Source organism: Oculina patagonica, chromosome 3 (assembly GCF_052425735.1).
Source record: "Oculina patagonica isolate OP01 chromosome 3, crgOcupat, whole genome shotgun sequence".
Taxonomy (NCBI): Eukaryota; Metazoa; Cnidaria; class Anthozoa; order Scleractinia; family Oculinidae; genus Oculina; species Oculina patagonica.
Window position 1 is genome coordinate 22485758 of NC_135760.1, and position 23341 is coordinate 22509098.

At 38.2% G+C, this 23341-nt stretch overlaps 3 protein-coding genes across 3 annotated transcripts; 2 read left to right on the forward strand and 1 right to left on the reverse strand.

Annotated features, from left to right (window-relative positions):
* Positions 1–1663: 1663 nt before the first annotated feature.
* LOC144645347 (beta-1,3-glucosyltransferase-like) lies at positions 1664–23336 on the reverse strand. Its single transcript, XM_078504895.1, has 15 exons — positions 23233–23336; positions 23080–23156; positions 21969–22008; positions 21474–21586; positions 20919–20995; positions 20329–20440; positions 18506–18642; positions 16386–16449; positions 14398–14523; positions 13889–13955; positions 13013–13126; positions 6888–6990; positions 5849–5971; positions 4049–4193; positions 1664–3185 (listed from the first exon to the last, which is right to left on the reverse strand). Exons 1-15 carry the CDS (start codon positions 23273–23275, stop codon positions 3075–3077), a joined length of 1452 nt encoding a protein of 483 aa, XP_078361021.1. The 5' UTR covers positions 23276–23336; the 3' UTR covers positions 1664–3074.
* On the forward strand, positions 9652–12019 carry LOC144645456 (uncharacterized). The gene has a single exon (XM_078505035.1). It carries the CDS (start codon positions 9736–9738, stop codon positions 10387–10389), a length of 654 nt encoding a protein of 217 aa, XP_078361161.1. The 5' UTR covers positions 9652–9735; the 3' UTR covers positions 10390–12019.
* On the forward strand, positions 15399–16252 carry LOC144645489 (late histone H2B.L4-like). Its single transcript, XM_078505082.1, has one exon. The coding sequence runs from the start codon at positions 15597–15599 to the stop codon at positions 15972–15974; it is 378 nt and encodes a 125-aa protein (XP_078361208.1). The 5' UTR covers positions 15399–15596; the 3' UTR covers positions 15975–16252.
* Positions 23337–23341: the final 5 nt, after the last annotated feature.

A 23341-nucleotide genomic window follows, 5' to 3' on the forward strand; every position in this document is an offset into this window, starting at 1 on the left:
ACAGCTTCAAAAACATGAACATATAGATTACTTGATAATGCATCGTCAATATTTCTTCAATTTGCACTCGGCGCCCTTTGCTGTGGCCTGAGAAAAAATTGTCCCGAATCTCTTCACTAGCTATTTTGAGTCCCAGCAGGGCGCACTCCATTTGTAAAATTTTTTCGGAGCCAAAATAACTTCTCTCCAGTTTAATTTTTGTTGTATTTTTTAGAAATAATTATTTTTATGCTAATTGCATCCAACAAGACGTCTTCTAGTTGTTCCCACTAAGAATATTTTGACGAATAGCCCCTGTAATCATTATCTCGCTTTTGATAAGAAGATAAGAACAAAGAAAGTGTCTCGCTGTGATCTCAAAGTTTTGAAAACCGTAAATAAAGATGATGCCACACCCAAGTTTCTTATAGAAAGATTAAGGCTGATAACTATTCTATTCTCCTGAAAAGTGAACGAAAATGCTGCGAATAGACGTCTCATTAAGATTTCCATAAAATTCTTTCTCATATTGGTGGATGTGAGCATTGTGAATATATATACTGTGGCTAGCTTTCGTCCCGCAGTCGGTAAAAGAAAACTTTGGTAGTCGGTGTTAGCCCGCCGTTGCTGGCCTGCAGTTTTCGGCAGGGGGGTTGCTAAGTAACATGACGTCATATCCTTATAGTGACAAGCGGTTCAAGCGGACACGACGTTCTCACTAATTACTGATTGGTCGAAAAAAATCGGAAACTCTTCGATACGTTCCCGAAGAGTTGCCGGAACCCGGGTGCACCAGGTACCAGGGACCTTCTGTCTAATTGCATTTTGGCGGCTTCTTCGCAACGCCGTGCTCGCGATAAAACTTGAGTAAGAAGCGGATTGTTCACATTAATCAGTGGAGCTTTGCGCTATCTGCTGTGTAGATCTACCGATACGTTCATTTTGTTAATCTTTTGAGAACGTAATTTTTTGTACGAACATATTTAGACCATTCAATTAAAAGATCCAAAGTTGAAACTTTAATTGTCAAGTTTTTGATAACGTTCTGCACGCAACAAATCTTTAATCATCTTTGGAACAAAACTTCCACGACGTTAAAGCTAAACTGGATTTCTTGTTTTCGTTTAACAACTGGCGTTATAAAGTGCTCCTATTAAAAGACGTTATCTTAGATTTCACCGATGCAGCTTCACATAATTCACTTGAGATTTCATTAAACCTTACCGAGACAAAAATGTGCCTGTTATGGTTGGCGGAAAGGAGAAAGTAAAGCGTCTTGTAGTCTACGAACGTCATTGCGTTAAAATGAACCAGAATGAATTATATTTGGTAAGAAGCAAATGTTAAAGATAATCACAAGAACAACGGAAAGAAAAAAGACAAGTAGGAACTCCCGTTTCCCATTACATTAAGTTGAAGTACTTATTTTTAAAAAGTTCAAAAAAACACCCACGCCGAAAGCGAAGGCAAATTATTAAGCAAGTATGCGATCAAACGTCAATGAATTTGACTAATGACGTCCGTAGACTCGAAGACGCTTATCTTGTCTTCGGTTACTTACCTTTATCTAGCTTGTATAATGGTAGCCCTGGTTAATCGTGCCTGTCTCACAAAGTTTTAACATTGTTTGAAGTAGTTAATGTGTCGCGGTGTATAGGAAATAGAAAGGTAGATGAACTCGGAGATAAGCTTTATTTCCTATGTATCACCAGTACAGTAGAAACTGTAGTCCATAATCGCATTACTTTTTAGAGTTTTTCTTTCACGTCTTCTTAAGAGGATCAAAAAGACAGTTTACAAAGGTTGTGATGCTACAAACAAGTTTGCGTATAGAATTTGATTGAAAAATTGTCACCTAAAAATTTAACTTTGGAAATTTATTTTAGATTTTTCTCTTTTCACAAAACAACCTGGCAATTCACTTCACTTTATTCAGACATTTTTAATTACGCCTAGCGAACCTTATCTCTGCTGCCACTATTAAAATTAGAAGCCGATGATATCAGGGCCTATCGGTGCAGCTTTAAACCCAGGCCTTCACAGAGAAATTCGCTTTGGTGACGACCCACCGTGAAGACGTGAGGAAAATTACAAATGGCCACGCTGAAATTTGATTGTACCCCGCGCAAACCACGTGTCTCAGTGTTCGGGTGGCAATTCCCCCCTTTTTCCGCTTTTTAGCATAGAGCAACAGCAATCAATTTTTTAATTTCTGATTTCTTATGATTCAGTTGTTCGTCGAAGAAGCACTATAGTTTATAAACTAAAATTCAACGAAGACAATAGAACAACAAGTCAACAAGCAAACAAACAAAAATTAATATTGTAACATGAATTTTGTTACTCAGAAATATTTAATTGTTATATCCTAATACTTAAATACCTTCTATGTGTGAAAATACTTTCCCTTGAAAGGACCAATTGTGACATTCTAAGACATTTAGATTATGATTTCCTTGACATAAATTAATTAAATGAAATCCTCTTTAGAATAGAGTACTTTTCCAATGACTATTGAAAGTAACCGTGTCAATTTTGTAATGTTTGATTGGTCCAAACAACATTTAATTTTCATATATCGATTGTTTGAAAAGTTCTTGGTTTTGTAGGGAGTCCTTTGAAACTTTGCAAAAATTCTTGTTGCATAATCTAGCTGAAAGAAAGATGTAAATAAATTACAGAAGGCTTTCGACACACGTCTCTGAAATGAAAGAAAAATTACATGCCCCGAGCAGGATTCGAACCCGCGTCTCCCTGTTTCTAGTCAGGCGTGATATCCACTACACCATCGGGTCACCACGCTGGATACGTGGCAACTTATAGGTGTGTATTAGATCGAACACGGTCAATCCACAGGGCATTTTTCTTTCGAGACATTTGTGTGTATCATGGCTAAACCCCCAACTTAATTGGGTTAGGCGACAGACAGAAACTTTTATTTTGCCATGAAAACCTATTTTTTTGAGTTTCTCATAGTATAAAGAACTTATTACAGCGCCCCTTTAAATATACGCTCTAGACACGTTTTTTTTTTTGAGAAAAGAAGGGACGATAACCTATCTACAGTAACATCTACTGGTCCAATAACACTGTTATCAACTGAGATACTCCTTGTAGACTGCAAGCGGATCCAAATCCTGATGCTTGTGGAAAGACACGGGGGTCTGGTGCGCTAGCAGTGAAGGTACATATTCCTTTGGCTTGGCCTGAAACCGAATCAGAGGTGACGAAAAAATAATGAAGAAGAAGAAGTGCAAAGTGAATTTACTTAGTATACTGAGACGGTAAAATATCTTAAATAATTTAATAATAATAATGCCTAATAATATGTCTAAGGCCCTATTCTCCCAGAGGAGACTTAGGATTCAGATGATGAATAATATGTCTTTTCAAAGAGGCTTTGTCACGGATTGTAACAGATTTTTGAAAGCCAAAATTTATATTTGTGTCATTGGAAACCCAACAATAATTGTCCATTTTCATTAACAATTGCTATATTAGAGCACTGAAACTGTTAACAAGCGTCTTTGGCTGCGGATGGCTAGGATGGAAATGGATTGTAACTTGAAAAGTTAAGGCTAAACTTTACAAGTTGTTTCCACGCGTCTTTAACTGAAACACCGATATTTATAGCCAAAATTTGATTTCTATTCACAAATGAAGGTTATATTTTCCTTTAGATTTTTTTTATAGGTTTAGTTGCCTAGCACTAATTTCAGAACAGTTTAGACCAAAATCTGCGAAGTCCCCGTCACGTAGCTCCTTTAAGGTATGCTAGTCTCGTTGTTTTTTGCCTATCATTTTAAAATATTTAAAAGAGCTGCAAGAAATTTAAGATACATTACGAACCTAGATGATTTCTGAGTTCACATTTTCGTGGAAATTCAGCTGTGCGTTGCATATTGCAGTCCATTTTAGTCACCCGTTAAATTGGATCCGACAGGAGTTCTGTCGGATCCAATTTAACGGGTTTTTATAACGTCAACATATTCAGCATGCAGAATTACCTAAAATATCAATTCCAAGTCGCTAACTAGAAAAAAGACGGTAAACTGAAAGCTTCACGTACTTGGTGAAATGCAGAATTGTGCGTAAGAGGAACGCCCAGTCTTCGGAAACAATTCCCCAGCCACATGTCGTCGGGAGAGTCTGGTTCCCAACACTTGCAGCCGCTCTTTAGCAGGGCATCAATACCAGCTCGGCTTAGAATCATACTGAAACAACACAAACATCAGTGAAATTCCAAAGGAGGGTTGGCCCTTAGATAATAATTGAGTTCTGAAAAAAGGGAAAAGTGTGACAATTGCTTCTCTCTATGAATTACAATCAGAACGTTCCTGTGGTGTTCAGGGGCACCCAACGAGAAAATTTTACTATAGGTGTCGGAACACCGTTTTTACGTTACAAGTGTCCTATCCATGCGTTTTAAAGCCTTATTATATTTTAAACGCTTAGAAAAGTGTATCTTTTCGGAAACGCTAGCTGAACTTTCAACTTTCTGGAAATTTTAGGGAACGAAATATAATTACCCGAATTAACGAGCCGCTGTTGCGTTCTCGAAAATCGTAGCTGGCCTTTTTTCACGCCCAAAACGACATTTTTCTCTTTTAGGAAACAGTAGGCATTACTTAGCCCATGTCATGAAAAGTGAGCTGTAGAAATCTCCAGTCTTTTCATCGCACTTTAATCCAAAAATCGTAAGCTATTAAAGGTCTTCCGAACAGATATTCACCGAAACGGTCTGAATGCGAGCGCAACTCCGTTAAGGTGAATTATATTCTATCTATTCTGACGACTAAAGTTCAACTAAAACTAACGTAAGCACAAAACCAATTGAATTACTGGTTGTGATTGCGATGAGAAAGTTCGCAAATTACAATGAAAACCAATTTGAACTTAAAGCGAAAGATAAAACCATGTAACCAGTGGCCAGTGCCGGAGGACACGTGACCAGTGGGAAGCGCGGGAAGACCAGTGACCCTTGGCAAGCACGGTAAAAGTCACTCGAAGGAAATTAGGTGGGGTAACGGGCTAAGAACGAATGGTTAGAACAAAAAGCACGATTTTTTTGAAAGAAAATATAAAGCTTGGGAAACACAACAATACACTGATTAAGGTGGGGTTCTACCTGAATTTGAATGAAATTTAAAGAAGGAATTGAAGAAAGAAAAATTTCAACCTGACAGTTGAACCCCCAAGCAAGAGCACTACAGGTTGCAGCAAAACAGTTGCCATGGCAACGGTACGACAGGTGTCATTTTGTGTCTTTTGTGGTGTACATTAATCGTGCCAAGTTTGAAGAACACAGCTCAAATATTCCAAGAGATATTCTTAATGCAATGCTTCATCATTTTTGTGGAACAATTAATGACGTCATCACTTTCCTCATTTGCATAATATAAAAACGTAAATATCTCTAAAACGAAAAAAGATATTGCAAAAAGGAAAACGCCATTCTTCTTTATTTTGAAAAGCCTTTAAAATAAACAGCAATTATTTTTTTACTTTATATGCACTTTAACTTCAAATTCTAATTTTAAAATCACATTTTATTTTCAACATTTCTTATTTTTCTAAATTTTCCTAATCCTTTGAGAAAAACTATCTCCTAGTGTTCCCAACATCCTCAAAAATGTATAAAACGCCGCAAAATATAGATAGATGAGAGGAGCGAAGCGTTTTTGGATTCCTTGAAACGCGAACGAGATATTTTGGTTAAAGCCCATGTTAAGCGGCAAAAAAACGGCCTTCAGGTGGATTCCCCCTAAAGCAAAATCACTTAAAAGAATGCATTCAAGTAATTTAGGCACATGCATCATGGTTAGAGAAAAAAGCTAATAAGCGATAATAGCGCACCATCTAGACTTACCTTCCTCCCCCAGTGATGTACTCGTACCCATACCCTCCCGTTAGTCCGTAACCATACCGCTCACCAAGGAGTGTCACTTCCTTTGGATCATAGCACGCTAACAACTTTTGCAATCGAGGCACGCTGTGGGAAAAAAAAAGGGGTTTAAACAAAGTAAACTTCTAAACCCTTTTAGATGAATTATAAACCCTCATGGCTACTCAACTTGAGCAATAATTTATATAGAGGGTCCTTAAGGGGGAGGGGTATTAATCCCATTTGCCAGCCTTAATCTTGCCCAAATCCCAGCCTATTCTTTGACCAATTCCCCGTCCCATTCCATTTTAATTCCAATTCTCAGTAAGGCCTAAATCTTATATTCCCTATGAAAAAAAAAATAGGCAAGTACCAGTTTCTACATTACCCTTTCACGCACCTCACGGATCGCATGTTGAAAAATTTCGCCTAAATCTGAAAAGGTCGTCGTTTGCAATCTGTCCAAAATCTTCCCCAGTTCTAACCATTCTTGTTTTTGCTGGGCTTATTATCACCTCGTTGTGTTTTTTTCTACCTAAGTGAACTTGCAACAACAACATCCTTCCCATCCTTTCCTCGATTTCAAAGAAAGTAACATTACCAATAGATTCGTAATATAACGCAACACAGTTGCTCTAAAGTATTTGATCGCAAATCAAATTAACCATCAATTCAAAAACATTCTCTCCTCGTTATCTCCTCGTTGAGGGTATACAATGCTGTCGGAGGCGCGGTGGCAAGGTGGCCTATATTTCAACGAGTCACACTCGAGTTGACCATTGTCTTCTTGTGTTTTTGAGCGAGATCACAGTGCCTCTTTCTGTAGGAATGGGTATTGGCAAATTGCTGGCGCAGATTCACGGTAGATATTAAAAACTAGCCATGATATATTGCATTGGTTTTGGTAAATATAGCTTGGGATAATTTGTGATTGTCTAATATGCCATCCAGGAAGAGTGGAAATACTCTGCGGAAACTGTAGTTCTAGAGACAGGCTTATTTATTCTTATTGTCTGTAAGTTACCTCATTATTGTATCGTCATCAAGAATCACTAGCCAGGGTTTGTCCGCTGCTCTTGGGTCAGTGGCTGATCTGTTAATGATGGCCTGGAGCTTGGCACAGTGTCCTGAAATAAGGATTCATATTACTTTTATTACGAGCAGCGATGAGACTTTGTCCCTCTTACAAACTTTTATAATATGGCTGGCTCCTCGAGCGGGCACGATGAGGTAAACCCAGCGTTTTATGTTTGGCTACCCGAGCAGGCAAGATGGGCCGGATTGCCAGTGATTTTCCCGCAAATTTGTTGCCACCGGGTCTCGCAATGAAATGTTGCGCGAAGAAAATCATTTTCATTCTTCAAACTTGTCAATCAATTTATCGTTTAATCCAATCGCGACAAAGACGTTCGTGCGGTCGTTGGTGACTTGAACTGGCTTCCTTCAGGTTATAATAAAGAAAATCATTCCAGTTCTTAATTCATGACATTATTGCCCAGAAAATTAATCCTTACTTGACCACTTTGACCAAACTTGTTCGGTCCATAAACACGAAAAAAAAGAACTTGGCCAATATCCCGCCATCTTGACCGAACAGGCTTGGTCAAAGTGCCCTTGTGGGGCCGTGACTTGATGTCCGTTTCTAGACCGCGACATGGTGTTCCGTTACTAGACCACACTTCAGGGTCACTTCATGGGACCATGACTCAGTGTTCCCCTAAAGGACAACAGCTGAGTAAAGTAAAATAATTCGCATCGATGAGAGGTGTCCCAATGGAGTAGAAAGATCCTAATGTAGTAACATTAAAACCTGGCGAGACGTAAAAAATGGTGTAATCAGCTGTCCGAGGCTGCTGATTGATCAGGCATTTTTTCGTTAGAGCAGTTTTTAATTGAGTATCGTAAAACTAAAACCAAAGTAATTACTCTGGCCAATCACAAAGGACCCAGACAACGCAGTGAACCAATCAAAACTTGGAGTAAATACATGTAGCCGGCACGAAGCGCGGGAAAACGTGCGCGAGCGAGTCACGATTGGTTTTGGTTTAACTCCTGATTGGCTGAGAAAGTGGCGCGAAATTTTTAAGCCAATCACTAAGCGTAGTAATGCAAAACCAAAGCAAACGCAATTAACTATTATAAAGAATAACCCAAAACTGGCCTATCGACCGTTTTGAGGTTGCCATTGTGCACAGGTTCCATAAATAAGGGAGACAGACGCTTTAAACTGAGGACGCAATATTAACAAGAGTCTCTAACAAGTAAGCGGTAAATATCTTCAATTACAACGATGCGAGAACGAAACTTTTTTTTTATTATAGTTAATTAATTCATTGACTGCAAACATAAATAAATTTCCGCCTTCTGTCTTGTTAACCTGAAACCGCTTAGCGCATTTTATTAATTAAGACGAAGTCTACAAGGCTAAGCTAAAAAAAAGAGAAAAAAAAACGCCGCGCCTTTGGTTAACTATAACCAATTAAAATAGGGTAAATGTTTATTTTAACCCTTGCTGGTCATTTTAAATACACCACTGCCCCTTTTTAATTGTAAAAGGGCTGAATGTTGTGCGAATCTTGTTCAAATTTACCACAATATGCTAGTTCGCCCCATAGCAAATTCCATTGTCACAAAAAAAGAGTGCAATTGTTTTGAAATTATCCCATAGCTTACAAAGGTACATTAACAGCTTTGTTTTAATGTTTTCTTTTCTTATTATTGCCACAACAAAAAGTGATTTCCTTCCTGTTTCTTAAATCCTTGGAATTACATTCACATTTTACGTAGATTTTTTTCTTCTCTGTCAAAGTCAAAGGCGCAATTACTTCGCCAAAGTCCGGTTTGTAGGTAGTCTATGCTATTTCAGCGACTACAAGGTCAAAGATATCGCTACGATCAGATGTATGTCTGGACGTATCGGTGTTACGTCTACAAGCGTGCTAATTGCTCCTTTCCAATCCAAGGTCACCCTGGTCATTGCCACTGCTTTAGTTGAAAAACATCTAGCTTTCAAATGTAGTCGCCACACATCACGGTAACCGCAAACCCGAGCATTCTGCGAGAGCAAAACTTTCATAGCGAGAGTAAGCGATGAAACAATCGAAAACAAGGAAACAAAAATGAAGAATTTGTTGCTATTAGTGTTCTTTATTCTTTTATATAAAATTCATGGAATTTAAAGCAACAATTATTCACTTTTTGAAGTCTACTTAATACCTTTTAAGCTGCTTTCTTTCGCTTAATTTGTCTTCCGTTCCGCCCGCTATTTTGTGTCACGTGCAAACGTCTTTGCACCCAAAATTTGAAGCTTTTTTTAAATTTCAAACAGAGACACCAGTTACAGGTTACAATTTTCGAAAACAAAATTTGAAGTTGCTGAAGTTGGGCCTAAATTCTCCCAGATAACGATTCCAGGTTTTGTATCGATCGAAGTAATAAGGCTAGGAGGCATACGCAAAGGAAACAAAAAGAAGGGAAAAAAGGCTAATTTATTGTTCCGGAAGATTTACATCTAAGACGCGTGTGAAAGATTCGATTTACTCTCGGAAGAAAACAAGGTCTGCTATTGTCTGTCCACATCACTGCAGAGAGATTACTGTTAAGTATCTGAAAGTCACGCGTTTACATATATTGATTGTTTGTTTAGAAGCAAGTGACGATGTCTGTTTAGAAGTAGACAGGCGGTTAAGTCTTTAAACAATGTAAATTTGGAAGTAGAGACGGATTATCTGTCAAAGAAGATATGTTACTAGACGAATCAAGCGCGTAGACGGATTATACGCCCGCTTTTAGTCTAAAAAAAGACCTATATATAATTGGTCTCTATTGTCAACTATTAAAACAGTTTCAAACGCTCACAGAGTAAGAGTTCAATGAAATTCCTACAGCATAAAGTTGCTAAAATGCGGCGAACATTAAGCTGCGATAGTGGAAAATTGGTGCTACCGAGAATCTACGGTGGTGACCTGAATATTCCAATTACAGGGATGAATTCGTCAAGCCCAAGGGAAGAAAAGGATAAGAAGAAAAATATGGCCCAAGGACGGTTGATTCGCGGCAATACTAGGGATAAACTGCAAGTTAAAATCAACGAACCTGTTGATATACCAAAGCTAACATTGCCTCCGATTCCACTGAGAAATGGCCCAGTGAACAACGAAGAAAACAAAAGAAGGCGAAGAATACATTGCTACGATTTTTCCCTTCAAGTTCAACGAGTTATACCTGAACAAGGTAAATCAAAGAAGTCGTCAACATCAACAACTGGTTACCAGGGCTTGGACGTTCCTGCCAAACGACTGCCTTATGTCATGTACGATCAAAATTACGCAGGATACAGCAGAGGCGAGAAATCCGATTTGAGAGACAAGAGAAACTTTCTGCCGCTTCCATGTGGGATTCTGCAGGGACAGCGAATAAATTTACTTGAGAAAGAGCAGTTAAATAAACAGCGGAAACGTTATAAGCCTTCAGAGGCCGCACGCCGTAAGAAACACCAAGGACAGCCTCTTATGTGGTTCTTTTAAAGCCCGGGATACAGACACGCGCCCCGGTGGTATTTCACCTTCCAAAGGCTGATAAATCCCGTATCAGACCTAGAAATAATAGCAACGGAAAACTGAAGCTTGTTCGGTGATGAGAACTTCGTGTGCCATTGGCGCGATTGAAAACCGAGTTGTATCTCATTTTCTTTAACTCCACCACGTGTTATAAACTTGTGAACTCTTCATTTGGTAAACCAAAAAACTAATGAATATTTTTAAATAGCTGTAAATAGCTGCCTAGTCCACCCTCCACCAGGTAGAATTCGGAATACATTTATGTTCTTCACAACTGGAAAGATTATGTTTCCTTACAAATTCATGTTCTATGAGCAATATTTGTTTCTTAATTTACAGTGTCTTCAATCTACTCCAGGGCCTTGAGTACGTCTACTCTCATAAAATTTATTTATTTTGTTTTAATTTATTTTTGTAGCTAAGCAACAACAGTTGTCATGGCGACAAAGCTGACATCACGAGCCTTTGGAATGCTCGTGTTTTTTTGGATGATGCGAATATTGAATTTTTCCTTCGCTTGTAAAATAGGAATTTTCCAAAACTGAAACGTGGCGCTTCTATTTCCGTGGGCGTTTCCTCAGGATGACGCGAAATGGTGTCTTGCACCTTCTCAAACATTAGTTCAGTAGTCTGATCAATATCCATTTTCTCTATTAAGTGTAACTGAAAATGATCTTTGCAGTTATGAGGCTTCTTCAGCAGTCGAAAAAAGTCAAAGAGATGCGAAATCACGATCTTTGCAAATACCAGTGCAAAATGCTCAACTGACAAAATTATGAAGCCGCCGGGACAGGGAGCCTAGAACGCTATCTTGTTTTCATTCGAAATATCCACGCTCAAATTAGCGGAAGATACAAAGCAGCGACCAATGCATTTCTACTTGATATTTTCACGTCGCGCTTCGCCTAACGAACTAACGCTGAAATATAGTCTTCTTGACAGTCTTTTATGGGGTTTGAGCAAAACTAATAAATGGACTGTTTACCAGCCTTTTGGGTGTATGTGAGCTAGTGAGCTTTTATGTGCAGTTATAAATTTATATGAATATAAATGAACTAAATAATTTTTAATTCCCTTGTACATACTGCCACAACAAGTTGTAAATAAAACAAGTAAACTGTGGGTAAGCATGCAACACGAGTAAAAAGTGTTCTTGAATAGTTGCTGAGAAAATCCAGGAATTTTGCAAATACACGCGCGAACGCAGAACGTACCAACTCAGCTGTAAAGGTCTGTAAAGCTGTTGAAAACTGGTAAACAGCGAGTTTTCTTCATTTCTACCCGTTTAAAAGACGAGGCAGAGTAAAACCTAACAAAAGCTGAAAACCTAAGGACAATCGAGCAAGATTAACCCTTTAGTCCCAATATCCACATACAAATTCTCCTGACTGATCTTCATGTACATTTTGTTAGAGTATTAGTTGGGAAAATTTGTTAAAAGATCGAGTCAATTTCCCATTGTCACGGTATATTAAGTCATTTTTCTGATTCCTTTCAAACTGAAGGAAACCTCAAAAGAATAGTTTTCTTACATAGAAAAACAACAAAGGAGTAATGAAAAGGTGAAAATAACCAAGAATGGTTTCCACTAATAAAGATTAAGACAAATCTCGAACGAAAAATTTGAAAAACGTGGCCAATTTTTTCAAAATGTGTTGTCCGTGACGTAGCTCCTTTAATTCTCTTAACCTTTTCTCTTGTTTATGTATTGATAACGTGATGAGAAATTTGATTTTGGTCACTCTTAGGACCAAGAGAGGATGCATTCTCTCTTTTAAGGGTCGAGTGTCTCTTTACTGAAGCTATTGTGGCAAAGGAAAGAGGAAAAATGGCAACGAAAAACCCCGAATAACTCTATGCTGTTTCCAAAAGATGGAGTTTCAATTTCCCTTTTTGTGATGGAAGTAAGCGCCCGCAAAATATGGGAAGATCAAACTAGATTAAAGCGGATTTTTTAAAGAATACGAGAATTTGTAAAGAAATGCGGCGTTTTAGCGGTGGTTCGGTAAATATCAAAGGAGCATTGTCACCAAGATTTTGTGCTCTCTCGTCAGGGGGGATACAGGGGGGGGGGGTTGGAAAGGGTTGATATCCACCCCCCCATTTTCAGTAAAAAAAATTCGAAATGTCACTTTATTTGAAATAGAAAATAAATAAAGAAAGAAAAATTAGCTCTCGCTCATGTCTGGTTGTTGTTACGCCACGTTTCGCCATCTGCCGTCACTTAGGGTGGGAGGGAGAGTTAGGGTTAGGCCCTAGTGGTCTGCCATCCACCCCTCCTTTGAAATCCTGGATCCGCTCCTGCTCGTGATACAACCCCTTTAATTGTTTAGCAGAAAACTGAGATGACAAAAACGGAAATAATTAATTAGGGGATATAGTCTTCGCTTAACACCAATTAGAACAATCAAAACTAACATTGAAAGAAATGTATTACAGTCTGTAAGGAGGATTACAGTGTAATACTTCGAGCATAAGACTGATGGAAGTTAAGAGATGGGGCTGTTTATCATCCTTCTTTCAAAACCAGGAGTCGACAAAAAATTGAAACAACATGTTATAACTTAAATTTTGCAAATTAACAACAAACCTCTTTCTGTATTTGGGACTCCTATGTTCTCTGTTGGTATGGAAGGATCTTCTGTTTCACTGTAATACACGATGTGCTTGGCGTGTTGGCCAACAGTTTTCTGTACAATGGGAACTGTAAGGAAAAAACCTTGGTTGATGCTAGCCATTGTTTAAAGTTTGCAAATGTCTTTATAACTTGACTTGGGGGAGAAAGAGTATGAAGTGAAACTATCTGCGCAGTTGAGACTCGCTTACGCTTTTGACGAATTTTTGACACTTTTTCGACGACTCAATTAACCAAATAGCTAAAAGGTGAATGTGAAGCACGTTTGTTCGTTATGTAGGAGTAAAACTAGTTTAAAACTAAGTCGCGTTGGTAACGTTTTTACTTGAAACCTCGACTACAACAAAATTACCGCAAAATTCCACCGATGATATGCCCTGAGCTTATCAAATTTGTTCAAAAGCTTTTTTGTGGGCTAATTTTTGGGGATGGGCTCCTTTTTGATGGGGCTTATTATCGAAAGGAATTCTGCGTTTTGAAAATTTACTTGCAAGAGCTTGATGGTCTGAAACATGACTGTAAATAAGATACTGTTAGGGCTTCTGTTTTTTTTACTACTGTATGTTAAAAACGTTGAAACTCTGCCGATGTGTAACACTGAAAACAAGTTCTACAATCATCACATGAACAGTAAACGTCTGTGAAATATTGTAATGACATAAAAAGAAACAAACAAAGAAAACAGTAAAGGGCTTTATGTAAGCCCATGGCTTATATTTGGGAGGATTATAAGGACTTCTGTGTCTGAGATTTGGTGAGGGAGCTTATCTTCGAGCGGGCTTACTTTAGGAAAGGGCGCTTCTATTAGGTTACGATATGTATGAAGTATACCTCGATCCTTGTGGTACTTCTTTGTAGTCTTGACAGCAAAGAAAATGTTGTCTACAGATAGCTCACCCTGCGAAAAAATAAAACAAATTGATTAGCAATGCAGTGCGAAAAAGCAATCTTAAATCTGGTAATCTTCTTTCTACAAAAGGAGATTCCAGTTGTCATCATGTTCTAATATAATTGTGTTACCGTGAACTGCTAATAAGAAAAATTCTTTGTTCCTTGAATTAAAAGGTGGAGTGTTGAATAACTGGTAAATTGCAAAGTTTTAAATGTGTGCGCAGGAAAAGCTCACATTTGCGTAGATGTTTGTAAACAGAGTTTGTTTTTTCTTGGTTTCACTTTAAGGTGAAAACTATGGCAAACTATGGTTGAAAGTCAGTTTTTTAAATTTCTTTCTTCAAGTGATAATCACCAATGTAAAAAAAAATAGTTAATTAACAACTTCTTCGATCATTCTTCTAGCCCTACCCCTCTCCCTGCATAAATCGAATTTTTACTGAACTCACGCAATCAGGGCCTCCACTTTTCAAAGACGTCACGCATTCCTGCTTGTCCGTTGGTTCGCTAGTGCAGAACTCGGGTACATCAGTGAGTAGCGTGCCTTGGCCCTCGTCGCGAATGAACATTGCAACCTGCAAGAAAACGAAGTTTTCTGACATGTAAAAAGTGAGTTGTGGTAGACATGGTAGTGATAGTCTAATGATTTGCGCTTTTTATTTTGTATTTTTTTTTTTTGTTTGTGGGGTGTTGTACTCCGGATCGAGCGGTCTGGGTTCAAGGAATGGGCGGGGTCACCGTGTCGTGTTCCCGCTTTTTCCCGCTTGGGTAAGACACTTCACTCTCACAGTGCATCTCTCCACCCTAGAGTATAATGGGTACCTAGGAAAATTCTCCGGCTTAAAAGCACCCCAAGGAGTTCCGATTTTTTCAGCTAGTCGCCAACAACCACCCTGCCGAAAACCGCGGGCTCAAAGACGCCACCCAAAAGATAAGATAGCCTGCAAGCATGCTCTCTTCCGAGGCAAGCGCGAGCGAAGCGGTTAGATAAGAGATAAGGAAGGAGTTTGAAAATGAAAAAAAAAGAACTTTAGTTAACGTTATTGTTCTTAATCTCTTAAATTGGAAGCAAGAATACAAAAAATGACAGAAGTAAGCAACTGAAATACTGTGATATTTGTGCTTAGCCTATTAAAACCCCAGTGTTTTCAAAACTAAAAGGTTTTTGATTTTCAAAGTTTCGTAAAAAATTTAGCCGATTATTAACGCAAAAAGGTTCCTATGCTTTTTCCACGTCCTTTATGCACTGACGCGCTAATAAACAATGATTTCTTGTTATTTGTAAGAGTGGAATTCGAAATCTTATTGCTCAAGTCGGTCTTTGCTAAATTCGGCGAATGGTAAAAGAAAATTATCGTGTTTATGTTCCTCAGTGTATTTGTGAAACAAAGTCCGTAAATATTTTTTCTACGTTCTTTGATATTTGACTACCACCGACATGCAATAACACAAGCAAAGCTGCAATTGTTCACGATGGTGCGATTTCTCCGTGCCCTTAGCACGTTTGCCACAAAAATGGCCAATGAAACAGCGTAGATTTCGATCCGCTTGCAAATTAGGCACCACAAATTTTCCCATAAATTGCGAGACCGACAAAATTTCTGCACGTAGAACAACTTCAAGCCGGTTCAGAAGAGAAACATAGAAGATGCCGCCAAAAGGTTCTGGAAAGAAGAAAGAGGAGAAGGCTGCAGCAGGAAAAGTCAAGAGCGGCGGCGGCGACAAAGGAAAGCGAAGCAGGAGACGAAGAGAAAGCTACTTCATCTACATTTACAAAGTTCTGAAGCAAGTTCATCCCGACACCGGCATCTCAGGCAAGGCCATGAGCATTATGAACTCGTTCGTCAACGACATCTTCGAGCGAATTGCAACAGAAGCTTCTCGACTCGCTTCGTACAACAAGAAGTCGACCATTAGTTCCCGCGAAATTCAGACCGCGATACGACTGCTTCTACCCGGTGAATTGGCCAAACACGCCGTCAGTGAAGGCACCAAGGCCGTGACGAAGTACACAAGCAACAAGTAGACGAAATGAAAACAATTGGACGACTTTTTGACTTCGAGAAGTACGCAAAAACAAAACGACTCGACTTGACTACTGAGACGGCGCTACATGGAAGCAGTTGGAACACTTTTTGACTGAGAAGTACGCAAAAGAATAACGACTCGACACGACTTGACTGAGGTAAAAGGAACTTGTTTTCTCTCTTCAACAACATTTAATTTTTTCGCTGAATTCACGTGTAATTGTACGACATTATGATATGAAACACAGTTGAAAGACTTTGTATTTTCACTCGACATGTATGAACATTGACGGTAAACTGGACAAGGACGTTGGGTTTCTCTTCTTACGAACAGGAAGGACAGTTTATTTTCTCGTTGAATTTACATGTAATATAATTATTGTACATATTGTAAAGATTTAAATTGTTACCTCGTGTTGTACATCGATGGTGAAGTCCGACTTGGGAGGATCGGCTTGAAGTCTTTTACCCAGTCTGTTAAAAAGAAAGTAAGTATGTAAGATATTGAAGGATGTAAATTGTTTCTTTTATTTGTGATTATTTTCCGTTTATTTTAAAGATTCATTATAGTTATTTTTCTGTACATAGAATTGTAAATAATTAAATTAAATGATTAGTAAACCAAATGAATGAGTAGTGTCTTGTTTATCAGGGAAGCCGCTCAAAAGCGCGCGCGATACCGTTCCCTTCCGTTCCGTTCCCGTTTTTTTTTTCCCGTTTTCGTTTCGATAACGTTCCCTTTGCATTTGTTCAACATTTTTTTCCGACCTGCGTATTACCTTCCGTGTTGCGAGTGCGGCGACATGTTGCGCGAAGTAGACATGAGTTCAACTTTGAGCAACCTAAAATACGCGCAACAACAGTTTACAACTTGCAATGCATGTTACACCACACGTACCCACAACACGAAGGTCTTTTTAGGCGCCAATGACGGGATTTTGCATTCCAAGGAAGCGCCTGTCCTCTGCAGTTTTGATTGTTTTTACATTTGTTTTCACAAAGCCAACGACTGTAAAGACTATTTGTTAAGTTTCTATTCTAATATCTTCTCTCTATAAACTCCTTTTTTTCTCACACTTTCTAAATAAAAAGGTAGAAAATTCAAAATAGGCTTTTTTGTATCAGAACTCGGGGTAAAATAGATCCGACTTTTGGCGGGCAAACGTTTGTAAGCCAAATCACTTTTTTTCGCAGCCGATTGGTTAAGAAAACAGCATACTTTTTGTGATGCACGATGCACGATTTTATTAACCAATTAGAGAGCCAGGAGCCCATTGGAGAGCTCAGTAATGGAAACCAAAGTAAACGGTGCAAGCGTTTGGGGAATTGAAAAAAGTGTATAAACAGTCTTGCAATAGAGTTTAACTTTTTATTACTTTTCTAGCAAACTTCGCACACAGTTTATGATGACAAGCATGTTGTACAAAGCCTTAATACTAAATTATTCTTCTCCGTGCTTGAAAAGTTGCTTTAAGAAATGTTTTTTGTGCAAAAATTAACAACTTTAATTCCCCAGATCAAAAAAGACACACGAATGAAATAAAGGTTGGTCTGTTTCTTCAATGCTTCCAGTCCCTTTTAAATACAATTACTCGGCTTATATCTACAACGTAAATAGCAAGCGCAATCACTTTCCGTTGGTTGGCTGATTTTGAAAATAAAAAACTTTGCCATTCTTTAAAGGCAACTCGAACTGGGCTTTCATCAAATGGCGAGCATCGGATCTCTCGTACTCAAGCCCTGAGTTATATCCTCGTGTTGCATTCTTAAGCAAGAAACTTCCACTGCGATGGGCAAGCCCCAACAGGAGAAGAAGTACTAGTTCAAGTTTCTTGATCTTGTGCCATGGGAATAACGGCTAAAGGACCCTAGTCAGGCTCCGCCATTTTCAATGTCATCAAAATTTTGAAAATTGTTCGGTGAAGCGGAATCTTATTGCATTGCTGTAAGTTGTGTTACTGGAAGTCTGGTTCATTACCTTTTAATTAACAGTTTTACAATGATCTCTTTCATTAAGACACGCTCCCTGTAAAATATAATACCGAAACTCTCGTTTGTAAACAAAAACAAAGGCGTGCCTGACTAGGGTCCTTTTAGTATATGGCCTCATAAATCACTATGGTTGAGTCCTAACTTCTTTCATTGGAGAAAAATTTAATGTTAGTTAGTAACTAAAAAATTTAACAGGTGTAAGCAGCAAGAACAAAAGATCGTTTCTGGAATCCTTGCACTATTAGCTTTCTTGGACAAAAACTCTGTAAATGAAAGGGCGCCCTTCCCAAGGGTTTACGCATCACTGGTTGCCTCCCTAGGGGGCAGCAAACAATATCGTCCCAGCTTATTAGAATTCTGTGAATCTCGTGAAATCGTCATTTCCTGAAGAAGACTGCAGAAGGCGGTCAAAAATTTAGAGACAATTTAACTTTTTTAGATCTGTTTTAAACGTTTTTAAATTTCTAACTATGAACACAGATCGCTCCAACATTTTTATAAAAAATTAAGGGGAGTTTACTTAGTTGTTGTAACTTGCCTGTTTAGCAATGGGACAGACAAAGCCCAGCCAGCTGCAAAATCAGGAAATGAAAACTGAGATGGATCCTGATAGAAAGCAAAGTGATGAATGATTGCTGCCTGTTGATCTTGTATTGCATGTCCAAGAAACAGCTCCTGATGATGAATAACAAAGAATAAACTATGAGTTTAAAATGTAAGAATGATTCATTTTTTTCCTTAAAAAACAAAACAAATACTATAGAACGAAAGGTTGATTAAGACCAAGATGGACCAGTTCAGGAGAAAGAGTAGCACCTAGAAAAAACCCTCATTAAATTTCCTCTTTATTTGTGGGGGCAGAGAATGTGGGGTGGGGGGGGGGGGTGGAAGGAGAGGGGAGAGGGGAGAAAGGTGAGGGGAGAGGGGAGAGGGCAGAGGGCAGATAACCCCTTCTTGTTGCAGTTTTTCAAAGGCTACTACAGGTGTATACCAGAACTTTCACTTAAATTTCTTCATAAAACCTTTCTCTCTCTTTCTTGCATTTTAATAATTTTCCTTGGTAGAATTTTGGTTCAAAATCAAGATGCCTTCCAGAGATGAAAAGGTCGTCAATCATGTCTGACTTCAGGCGCGTAGGAGGCGGGGTTCGAGGGGTTCGAACGCACCCCCTTTGGAGGTCAATAATGGAGGAATGAAAACACAATTGTTGATTTTCAGCTTTTGGCAAATAGTGGGGGAATGAAAAACAAACTTTGAATGTTGCAGCTTTTAAATTAACCTGCACGAAACCGGTAAAAGTATCGGGGAAGTATTACATTGTTAAGAGAAAGGGCTCTCCCCTCTTTCTCAAGCATATTAAGTATGATACACCTGTTGATCTGGACGAAATTGTCAATCTATTTCAAGGCCTCCACCCGAGGATGATGCAATTGTTAAGTTTGCTTTACGAATAGTCCTGTAGTGAATGAGTAAGTAAGTGGCCTCAATATATCCTAGTGACCTAGTATTATATGTAGTCAAAATAATCCCGTCGTTGAAAAAGATTTCCTTAACAAGCGTTCGGGATTTGATAAATGGAACATCAATAGACGAAAGGCGGGGGAACACAACTTCGGGGGACCCAGGTGATAGTTGTATTTAGTGCATATTGACGCTTTGACGCTGCTTTTAGTACATTGACGGTGGAGCCGGGGGCTGGGGGCTTAAGCTTTTTACCCTGAGATGCCTTTGCAGCACACATCAAGCTTTTGTAAAACGTTTAGTGTACTAAGCCGGTTTGTATGTATGAATGTATCAAGTTAACAAAACGCCGGAAATATTGTTGTTATGACTAAAAATACCTGTTATTTTACACTCCATCGAGTTTGAAATATTGACGTGCACAATGCTGAAAATAGCATTTCCGGGCCTCTAGATTTCAAAATATTCTGGGGGATAAGCTACCAGACCCCCCTGGAGGCTCGCGCCTTTGGCGCTCGTATTTAATAACCCCCTTATAAATATTCCTGTCAATACGAACACCCTTCCAAAAACCCCAGCTACGCGCCTGGACTTTGACCACTCTTCTCAAACTGTAAATTGGCAATAAATCAATGGCCAATGTCATAGGCATGCAATGCATGCAGAGAGCTCTTTTGTTAGTAACGAGAATGAATTATAATTATAAATTTCATTGACATCGCTACAGGGCTCTCTGCAAGCATTGCATGCCTAAGACGTTAGCCAATGATTTATTGAAAATTTACAGTTTGAAAAGAGTGGTCAGAGTTAAATATGTATTTATTTAACAAATTTTGAAAGCTAATGTCATCATTCTTCAGTTAGACAAAAGTTATTGACAACATTTTTTTTACAACACACCTTTCTTGCATCAAATTTATTTAAAACTTGTACAAGTCCTGGCAGGTTGATGATGGTCTTGTCTTCACAGAAAAATATCCATCTCTTGTTGTCACCATAATCTTCAACCAAGCTACAAATATAAAATGTCATTCGTTTCTTAAAGTCCCACCTTCAACTGATATTCTTTGCAACCTTTCATTTTTGTTTTGAAAAGCTTGCTCTTGTCCCAAAACACTTAAAACTGGAAAATTACTAATACAAATTGATGGTAAAAGGGTGAATGAGGGCCTTTAAGAAAAACATGCAAAAAAGCCCATATCATGTTACAGCAAGGCGCCCAAAAGTGTGACCACTTTTAATTTATTCACATTCTTTCGTGCAGATTTAATCCAATCAAAAGTCGTGGATAGCTTGCAGTTGACTTCTGATTGGATTAAATCTGCACGAAAGAATGTGAATAAATTAAAAGTGGTCACACTTTTGGGCGCCTTGCTGTAAATTATTTCTTGTATGCACTGGAAAGTCCTTCTTCGTACAATACAGAATGTTTAAAGGTATGTTTGTATACACAGTAGTATATTAAATGAAACTCAGAACTTAAATCTTACCTGTTTATAATGGGAAGAATTGTCCATGCACCCAGTGGTGCCCAATCCTCATGCATCATCTTAAGTTCTAAGTGACCCTAACAAAATTAACATGAATGGAATACATCGGTTCTGTAATGGTACATGTATTTGATGCACTACATGTACTTTACAATGAATTTTCCATTAGAGACTCTTATCTAAACTGGGTTTTTATGGCCCTTGCATAGCCAGTGCTTGAAAAAAGAGCTGCCTAGTTGTCAAGAGCAGCTGGTAGATTTTTCTGCCAGGCAAGTAACTTTTCATTCTCAGTTTCTCACTTGCCCAATGGGAAAGGGCCCAAGCACGTCATCTGCTAACTAAATTATAAAAAGTAAACTAAGACTAGCATGGAGCTGTTCCGGGCAAGCAAAATTTTAGGGCTGTTTATCCGAAGGGCGCGCTGTAACTTATAGTAATAGTTATAGTGCATTGAACTGTGAATCCAGCAGTACAGATTTGGCCCTGATTGTTCATGTTTTGGAACAAGATAGTTAAGTTTTGCATGTCCTCTCTCCACTTTTATAAACTTTATACCTTTTCTCCCATTGCTTCTGCCTGTTCAGTGAGGGCTTGCCTAAGAGCTTTTGCTTTCTTCACATGAAATGCATTGTGTTGACTTCTAACAATTATTACTATATCCTTTAATCCTAAAGAAAACAACAAGAACAATAATTTTGTTATACACAATTGTATAATGAATTTTTTATAACTGCCTGAAATGAAGAAGTACCGGTAGCACCTAATATTAAGTTTTACTTGAAAAATAACAACAATACAAGTATTTTCAAATTTTATGGAATGTCTTTAAAACTAACACCGACTTAGTGCCTTACTTTAGATAATTGAAAATAACAAAAATTAATTATGTCTTAGTTTGTACTTATCCTTCAATAGAGCACGCTGTCCATTATGCACATTTTACAGAATATTTTTATTATTTTCATTGTTATGGAAAGACAAACGATAATAGAATTAAGGCATGATTGAAAAAGGATAAATCACTAGACAATAAACTATTTAATATATTACCTATGGGGGAAATATCTGTTTCATTTTCAACTTTTGAATCCTGAAAAAGAGTTTATTTGGTTAAAACACTGACATGTAAATTGAAATCGAATTTCAATTTATGATAAATTGTATTTTACTGTGTCTTTCAAAAACACCCATTAAACCCTGCTCAATCAATGGTTGTGTTTTTTTGCTGCTGTCAGTCATCTTAGCAAACCCGTCAGGAAACAGAAGTTCACTATAGTGAGTTCAAAGGGTCACATCTGTAAGTTGTGATTGGTAGATTTTCAAATATTTTGTTTGTTTCTTTTTTGCAAGATACATTGATTGTCATTACAAATTATTATGATTGACTGCACCAGGGGCAGATCTTGGGTGTTGGTGCAAGGGGTGCACATCCCCCCCCCCCTGAGATGATCTGTGGTTTTCTAATACAACTTGTCAGTTATGCCATTCCTTAGTGGTGCACCCCCTCCTTAAAAAAAATCCTGGATTCGCCCCTGTACACTGAAAAACAGAATCCTTCAGAGTTTGTGCATTACTGAAAGGCACAGTAAAAATAAAAAAATAAAACAAAATTCTAGTAAAATATTAAGTAAATTCTAGCTTATAATAAGTCAGAGTAAAATATTAAACATTCATCTTGATCGTCTAAAGGGGTTATTATTACATTTATGTATGACCTATCTTATTGCATGTCAGCAGGGTACAAATAAGTACACGTAAGCGCTTATTAAATTATTGACCTAATAAGAAGGCCAGACTGTGATATTTTTAGTGAGGGCAATGTGCAGAGGACACGACCAAAACTTTATCTGTCTGAGCACGGAAGAATTACGTTCGTGGGGTAGTACTGTTTTACTACAGCTGGGTGTAATATTGATATTACATATGTCCCACGCTTATAACAATATTTACGTTGCATGAATAGTCATGAATGAATGTACTATCCATATTTTATTGTGGGACAACAAAGGATCTATATCAGAACAATACCCCACCGTGTGTGCTCTAAGAGAAATAAGGTAATGCAAAAATAAGTTAATTTCTGTCACGGCGATGTTATTAGAAATGGTGATATATATTGAAAGATAAATTAAACTAAGCAGAAAATTAAGATCGGGCTTACCACAACAGCGCCAAATTCGAATCTTGTCTGTGGATCATCGGGTCCAAAATCTTCAAAATCGCTGGCAAGGTTCGGTACTGTTAAAGGACAAAAACACACGTATTATGAATCACTAAGCGCTTCATACCAAAAAGGAAAGCTATTAATACTAACCAAACAGAAGAATCGAAAAGACAGCCCCAAATAGGCCACTCATTATGCTAAACAATCTGTTTTTCCCACGAATTTCACGAAATGAATCAAAAGTGTTTTAGAGAGAGGC

What these genes read in the sequence shown, in the direction of transcription:
- LOC144645456 (XM_078505035.1), top strand. Translation starts at nt 9,736, where the DNA reads ATGAAATTCCTACAGCATAAAGTTGCTAAAATGCGGCGAACATTAAGC.
- LOC144645489 (XM_078505082.1), top strand. Translation starts at nt 15,597, where the DNA reads ATGCCGCCAAAAGGTTCTGGAAAGAAGAAAGAGGAGAAGGCTGCAGCA.
- LOC144645347 (XM_078504895.1), bottom strand. Translation starts at nt 23,275, where the DNA reads ATGAGTGGCCTATTTGGGGCTGTCTTTTCGATTCTTCTGTTTG. An exon ending in AACAGATATTTCCCCCATAG is followed by an intron (nt 21,587 to 21,968) that starts GTAATATATTAA and finishes TGTTTTCTTTAG; the next exon opens with GATTAAAGGATATAGTAATA. An exon ending in ATTCTTCCCATTATAAACAG is followed by an intron (nt 20,441 to 20,918) that starts GTAAGATTTAAG and finishes TTATATTTGTAG; the next exon opens with CTTGGTTGAAGATTATGGTG.